The sequence below is a fragment of the Glycine max genome, chromosome 1 (assembly GCF_000004515.6).
Source record: "Glycine max cultivar Williams 82 chromosome 1, Glycine_max_v4.0, whole genome shotgun sequence".
Lineage (NCBI taxonomy): Eukaryota > Viridiplantae > Streptophyta > Magnoliopsida > Fabales > Fabaceae > Glycine > Glycine max.
Genome location: NC_016088.4, coordinates 1,464,575 through 1,472,271, shown reverse-complemented (window position 1 = coordinate 1,472,271; position 7,697 = coordinate 1,464,575). Strand labels below are relative to the sequence as shown.

The 7,697-nt window shown below is 28.1% G+C and overlaps 1 protein-coding gene across 1 annotated transcript in view; it reads right to left on the bottom strand.

The window, feature by feature from the left end:
* Window positions 1–4,875: 4,875 nt before the first annotated feature.
* Window positions 4,876–7,697, bottom strand: part of LOC100816381 (probable transcription factor KAN2) — a 5,456-nt gene continuing 2,634 nt past the window's right edge. The window contains exons 5-7 of the mRNA XM_026123833.2: window positions 7,510–7,653; window positions 6,306–6,470; window positions 4,876–5,428 (exon numbers count right to left, since the gene is read on the bottom strand). Coding sequence (XP_025979618.1) covers window positions 5,300–5,428; window positions 6,306–6,470; window positions 7,510–7,653 — 438 coding nt within the window. The 3' untranslated portion in view covers window positions 4,876–5,299. The remainder of the gene's footprint in view (window positions 5,429–6,305; window positions 6,471–7,509; window positions 7,654–7,697) is intronic.

Sequence of the window (7,697 nt, the reverse complement as noted above, 5' to 3'; positions counted from 1 at the left end):
TATATATATATATATATATATATATATATATATATATATATATATATATATATATATATATATATATATATATATATATATATATATATATATATATATATATATATATATATATATATATATATATATATATATATATATATATATATATATATATATATATATATATATATATATATATATAAGTACTAAAGCTTAATTAGGTGGAAGCTTTTAGCTGGCTTAGCTTTTGTCTAAGCTATTTAGGACAAGCGTCCTTAAAATTAACCCTTGTTTCCTAAGCAAGAAGAAATGCGCTTTTAATAAGGACATAATTTTACCGTCCTTATATAAGACATAGGTGTACGATTAATTCTTTATGTTTTTTTTTTAAGTGGGTTATTCTTTATTCTGGGAAGAGACCAATTTGAACAATAACTAGGAGAAATTAATGAGTAGGAGCAAGAAGAATGTGCTTCAGGGACAGACTTTTACTATCCATATACAAGACGGCGATTAATCCTTTAATTTATTTTAATATGAGCACCAATTTAATCAATGTGTTGGAGAAATTCATAAGCTGAGTCAAATAATGCAAAAGGTCCAAAAGTTAAAGTACGTACTTGCATGTCACATTAGAACTTCCACTATTCCAATTCCAAAAAATAAATCAGTTTTGTGATTTGTTCCCACTTTTCAAAATTGGCGAGATGATTGCCAAAAGAAAAGACATCCTTGACATTCAGCAATTAAGCAACAATACTATATATCGTCACATGCATGTGTATATACAGTAAACTTTATGATATTGGGAAGAAGCATTATAGTGACAAAATCACGTGCTTACATGTATATACTTATAAAGGAATAATTTATTACAGATATTGTTGCTGCAACTGCAAAAGTTATTAAAGCAATATAAAATTGCAAAGATGTTGTTAGAACGATGGATTGTCAAATCTAAGAACTTTGAATTTATGCATTTACGTAAGTGATCAATACTTACAGATCTGACAACAATTGACAGTCCTATTGTTTTGGTAACACATTTACTAAGAGGAGTGTTATTAATACATTATTAAATGGGGTAAATTTGGGCAACTTTTTAGATGAAAAACTTTGTTCTTTACTCACACAATTATATGTTAAAAAGGCACTCTTTCAGTTCTATACTAAATGTGGTTCTAATTTTTTCATACGAAAAACTAATAAATAAATAAAAGATAATACAATTTTATAAAACTAATTTTATTATTAATATTGTATTAAAAATTAAAATAACACTTATTAGAAATATAAGATGAAAAAATAATTAATATTATTATAAAATTAAAAAAAGACACTGAATTATGGCTTGATTTTTTTTACATGACATTTATTATGGGCCAAAGAGTATTTATAAACTTTATAAATATTCGGGAGGATGTTTATGGGTAACATTAATATCTTTTTTTAAAAAAAGTAAAGAAATTAAGACAAAATATAAATATATAATTTATATATACATATATATTTATACTAAAAATAAATTAAAGTAACTCGATTTGCATATAATTAGAAATACTAGTAATTTCAATTTGTGGTTCCTACATGTATGAGTACCTTGCTATCTGCCCTCGTCTTGTCAATGTGGATATTTGCATGTATGCATTTTTTTTTTCATGTGGATTACATTTCTTTTTTCGAAGCAATGTGGGTTTCATTTCTAAACTAGTAAAATCCACATAAATTTCAATTAATAAGAGATTGCGTTGAAAATTTTTTAGAGAATAATATTTTAAATTTTACTACAATATCTTTTTACTAATCTTTTTATTTGCTTTATATGATAAGTATTGAATGATTTTTATATTTTTAAAACATTATATATGTATTATTTTTACTCGATACTTTATTTAATAACGTATTAGAAAGATTTATGTGATATCAATTTATCAACATGGTGTGGTATGTTTAGTTAATCTCATGTGTCCCTTCAGCATATATAGTCAAAAAAAAAAAAATTCTTAAGTTAGTGTGTATGGAAGAATATTTGTTGAGAGAGATAATTTGTTACTAGCACCATATTCTTTATAATGTATTGCTTAGAAAGATTTATAGGAAGATATAAAACCTCATTCATACGAGAATATATGTTGCTAAGTGCTAACACTATTCATTATCAAATATTTATTACTAAAAAACATAAAATTACCGGTAGATGTATGACTTATCAATTGAGAAGTATGACTCAAGTAATTTTACAAATTTTAATAAATTTCATGTCTAATAAAAAGTGCTTAAAAAATAGCAGTATATCAGAGAATATGTTATTAGTATTTTTTTTTTCTTTTGCATAATGTGTGTGCTGTTTCTATTTTAAGCAAGTAGAAAGTTGAAGTGTTTTTTTTTTCTTATAAATTCATATTTTATCATTTCATTTATATTTTATATTCTTTACTCTTTAGTTTTCGCATTGATAATGATTCGTCATGTATGATTTTAAAACTAAAATATGTCTTATAGTACTTTATATAAAGCCCAATTCTATTATACATTTAATAGTGGTTTGGGAGGGGGCCGGTGTGTTGAGGAAATCTTTACGCAAACAATGGGATTAAAGAACTACCAAGTAGAAATATAAACTAAAAAACTTATGACTCAGCTATTTGTTTGTTAGCAATGTGGATCAATTATGGTTTGATTATATTGGTACTATGTGATCTAGATCTCTTTTTGTTTTCTATTGCTGGGAAAATTATACTACCCCACAGGGTTATCTGAAGACTGATGACTCCATGCATTCGTGCAAAACCAAAAGGAAAGCACAAAGCTGAAATAAAAACAAAAGCTAAATTAAAGCACCCTCTTTGCTTTTCTCTCCTCCTAAATTTTTACACCATCTCCTTTTGTTTCTTTTCATCAACCCTTCTTTTTACACCGACATACTAATCAAAGCCTCAGCTAACAACCCAGCAATCAGTACTTTCAAATCCAAAGCCATTATTCTTCTTTCTTATATCTCCTTCTTTTGTGCCTCGATTTAATGTCTTTTGTTTGTGATAGGTTCTTAATTGCCTTCTTAAGGGAAATTAGCCGTGACCTGCGAGTTCTCTATAGTCTATACCAGTTATATTAAAGTCACATGTTCCACAGGGAAAATTTTGGAAAACGGGTTATTTTCTTGGGAGACTATGTAAAATTAAAAAGATTAATATTAGAGTTTAGAACATATAAAAAATGTAATGTAGTTGTAACAACATAATAATTTCAAATTTAATAAATTAGGCAACTCTTAAAGATATTTTTGTTTAGAGAATGTAGTTTTTTTTAGAGTGATTATTATTGGTGTGAAATACTCATTGTTTTTGTTAATAATAATTTTTTTTCAAAGAACTTGATGAGATTAGGATTCTCCTTCCAATCATTTTTTATCCCAATAATTTACTTAAAAAAATAAAAACCTGTCGTCAATAATCCATTATATTGCAAAAATACAGATAAATTTTAATTAAATCTGTAACTAGGAAGTTCTACTCTATCCCAGATATTTCCTTCTCAATAAATATGAGATAGGAAAATGTGTAGAGATCAAGTTGCCGCACACAACAATCAGACCAATGAATACGAAGCCAGCAAGGAACCAAAGAGTGACAATGGTAAGCTTGGACAACCAACGTTGAATCAACATATGTATCTTCGATCATCGTTTATTAATTTTGTCAATATTTTTAATATAAACAAATAATTAAACTGTGACATTCTTGTTTACAAAATTTATCCATACTCTAATTACAAATACCCGAAGGGATTTTGACACCACAACTGTATAGTTCCTAACCGTATTCTAGTGAAGTTTCCTGTCCGGGACAAATGGATCAATATGTCCTTTCAAACTATGAATTGCGAGCGTATTTCTTAAACGTTTGTGATAGCTCAAAGCTTATTTGAATTAAAATATTGCAGAATAATTTGGAAATGTAATTATTATAAATACATATATATGGATCAATGTGATATAACAAATTAATCAGTCTTGTAGTACCTACTCAACTTATAGCAATAAGAAGCAAGTACAAAATTTAAATAAATATATATTTTTTAACATAAGATTCTCTAATTAAATGACACGTGAATGATTTTTTATATTAAATAATATATTTTAATTACATTTTACATAATTAAAAGAAATCATCTACTCATTTTTATTTACTCTTTTCATCCCATTATAATTATAGTCGTGTAAGAAAAAAATTGTTATAAAATAATTATTATTTTAACTTTTAAAATATTATTAATTATTTTTTCATTTATATCCCTTATATATTAATTATGAACTAAAAAAATCTAAAGTTAAAATATTAATGATGACGGAAAATTAATTTTGTAAAATTATTATTATTTATTTATTATTTTTTCTTGATTTATATAAAATAAGTTAAAATGATAATTATTTTGAGAGGGAGGGTGTAACATTTGGAAAAATTTAATGACAAAAATATATGAAACTTAAATTTTGTCTATTATTAAAGGAGAAAAAGAGAAGAAAATCGAGAGGACTTTATTTTAAACAAGAGATATAAGAAGGAAAGCCCACTTCATTTCGCATGGGTTTGCAATTTCCTCGGGAAACCAAATTATTTAGGCGTAAGAAAGGAACACAGATTCTTTTCTTTTTGAGTTTTCCTTTTTTTTTAAAAAATATCATATGTTATCGTTGCCACTTTATTTTTTTATTTTTTGGTGAGTTCATTGCCACTTTATATGTATCTTGACTAAGTTCGTATTCTTTTTGACACTTTATTCAAAATTTTCAGTCTTTTCCTAAGTCCATATTCTCAATTCTTTCTTTTGTTCCTAAAGTGTAAAGCATGTGCCTATGCATAGAATTGAATATAGGATTAGGAACCCAACTTCTTTGGTGGAAATATCTAAATATTTCATAAGTGTAAAGTGCTCCATTACAATTACCAAGGATCACTTCATACTTTTAACATAACTCTCTCTTTCTCTCAGATTGCAAAAACATACAAATCAATTAGATTTCATATATTTACCAAGAAAATATAATATGTTGATTTGGATCTCATCACAAGAGCTCTGATAGGAAGGCCATGCTTTTTTCCCTCGCCCCTTCCTTTTTGTTGCATTCTGTCTTTCTTGTCTCCTTGTGTTCTTTAGCTCCTTTTACTTTTCTTTTTTCTCTTTTGTTTTCTTTTTAGCTTTCTCTTTCTCTGATTTTCTCAGCGGGTTCCGGATTCTCATTCCAGCGCTCTACCCTCTTTCAGCTTCATAGAAGCTAATGAATAATATATATTCAGAGGGGGATCGAGATCTCAAATTAAAGTGGCTGGCCCAAGCTGAATTCCAAATCCAAATTAGGCTTCTTTGGGCTTGATCCTGAAAGATTTGAGGATGAACTTCCATCTGATATTCTCTCATAGCTTAGGCACTTTGGATCCATTTCCTTCTGAAAAATCAAATATAAAATAATTAATTAATAATGAAGAAGCAAATATCATAATATAATTATCCTTTTTTGTGTACAAAAACGACAATAAAATTTAAATTTAAGATCTTATGAATATTATTTAAACTCTTGAGCCTACTCTAATGAATTAATAAATATAATATATAATAGTTCTAGTATAATGATGAGAATATGATAAAGGGGAAAAAGTTAGAGATACATGTAACTAGGTAGCATAAGAGAAGTGTATGAACAGGTTTTGAGAATCAATTTAAAGAACATTTGACTTGGAGAATAATTACAGAATATTTATACCAATAGAGGAAAAAGAAACTTCATATAGGCACACCTAAAAGCCTGCTATGTGCTAGAATTTGCATGTTCATGAGCTAGCTTTCCAATTATTAATTTTTGAGTATACCATAACCATTTATTATTCTTATGTGCGTGTATGTCACCTATAATTTCATAGTCTAGACCATTGATCATTGAGTCAAACGGGGTAGGTTTAGGGTTATATTGTCCTTTTCAATATGGTCATTAATAAATCTTAACTAGAGAGGGACGTCTTTTACGGCACAAATTTGTTTTTTTTTAAGCGTTGTAATTAGTGTAAATGCGAAAAGGACTGGTCTACCCCATTTGAATTTGTGAAGGACAAAGCAGCTTTATGGAAAGCCTTTTCCTTTTCTCATCTTTATAATGTGCATGGCAAGATGAAAAGGATCAAACATATTTCCTTTCCCTCTCTCAACTCCCTTTCATGCATTCCAAACACAGTTTGGTATTTGTGTATAAATACAACTTTTGAAACAAAATGCCAACTTTAGGCAATAAAGGGGAAATTTATCAGTAATTAGTAGCATTTTTTACATACCTCAAGATAAGAAGGCACGTTTCCAACAGAATCAGCCTTTGTCTTCCCATGCAACCAAGCTTCCCTGTTACAACCAAACACATGGAAAGAATATTTTCCATTACTAAAAGCCAGCCATGTAATAAAAAAAATAAAGTAAGAAAAAGAAAGCCATCTTTTACTGCCTTAATTATTTATTATAACCCCCTTTTACTTAATTATTGTGCTGATTGAAAATAAGTTGGAGCCAGCCAATTCATAGCTCATTGCCCGTGGCTATATTAGATTTATGTATGCATACATCTATATATATAGGACCATTCAAGGATGTTTCAAAGGGCATAAATCGCTTTAGCACCAGATTTCTAATTATGGGTCTACCAAAGGCTTAGCTTTGACACTAAGTTTCCCAATTGTAGGGCCCATATAATAGGCTAATGCCTGAGCCCCACAAAATCCTTAGGAAAGAGATATCTCTATTTTTAAGGTGGATTTTGGCAAATATCAAACTCCTGTCTCTTTGAATGGTATGTAGGAGTGTGTGTGGGTTCCTTTTTTACTCCCTTTTCACCCACTAGAAGAGAGTATATTATTACCCCATCATGGAGATTGGATGCTCATGGTTTGTGGACAGACAGAACAAAGCAAACTGAAATGATTTATTCTTTTTGTGATTTTTTGCGCCTAACCATGTTTGCATGTGAGGTTGAGAGAGAGAGAAAGGAGATTGAAAAGAACAAAGAGAGAGAAATGCTCATGTGAATGAGACATACATGAATTGCTCCGATTTTTATCAGTATTTTTGCAGCATGACTGCCGGAGAAACATAGAATGGAATACATATATATATATATATATATATATATATATATATATATATATATATATATATATATATATATATATATATATATATATATATATATATATATATATATATAAGTGAAACATGAAAAATATAGTTAAGCATATATATGTATATATACCCCCCCCCCCATATATATATATATATATATATATATATATATACATATATATATATATATACATATATATATATATATATATATATACATATAGAAAATATATACATGTATATATACATATATATATTTATACATGTATATATATCTAGATAAATATATATATTGTATGTATATATTCCCCTCGGCATACAGGAATCCCACCCGCAGGCATCACAAAGCCAGACAACTTAAGCCTTTACCTGGTATTCTTTATCATGCTCCTCTAGACTCTTTGTGAGCTCATCAACTTTCTTTTTCAGATCTGCTGCCCCCTCTTCAGCCTTTTTAACAGCAGAGGACTTCTCTTTTCCAGAATGCTTCAATTCTTCAATATTTTTAACAAGCTAAAAACACAAAGGTTCAAAACCCAAATATCAGCTTCACAAAC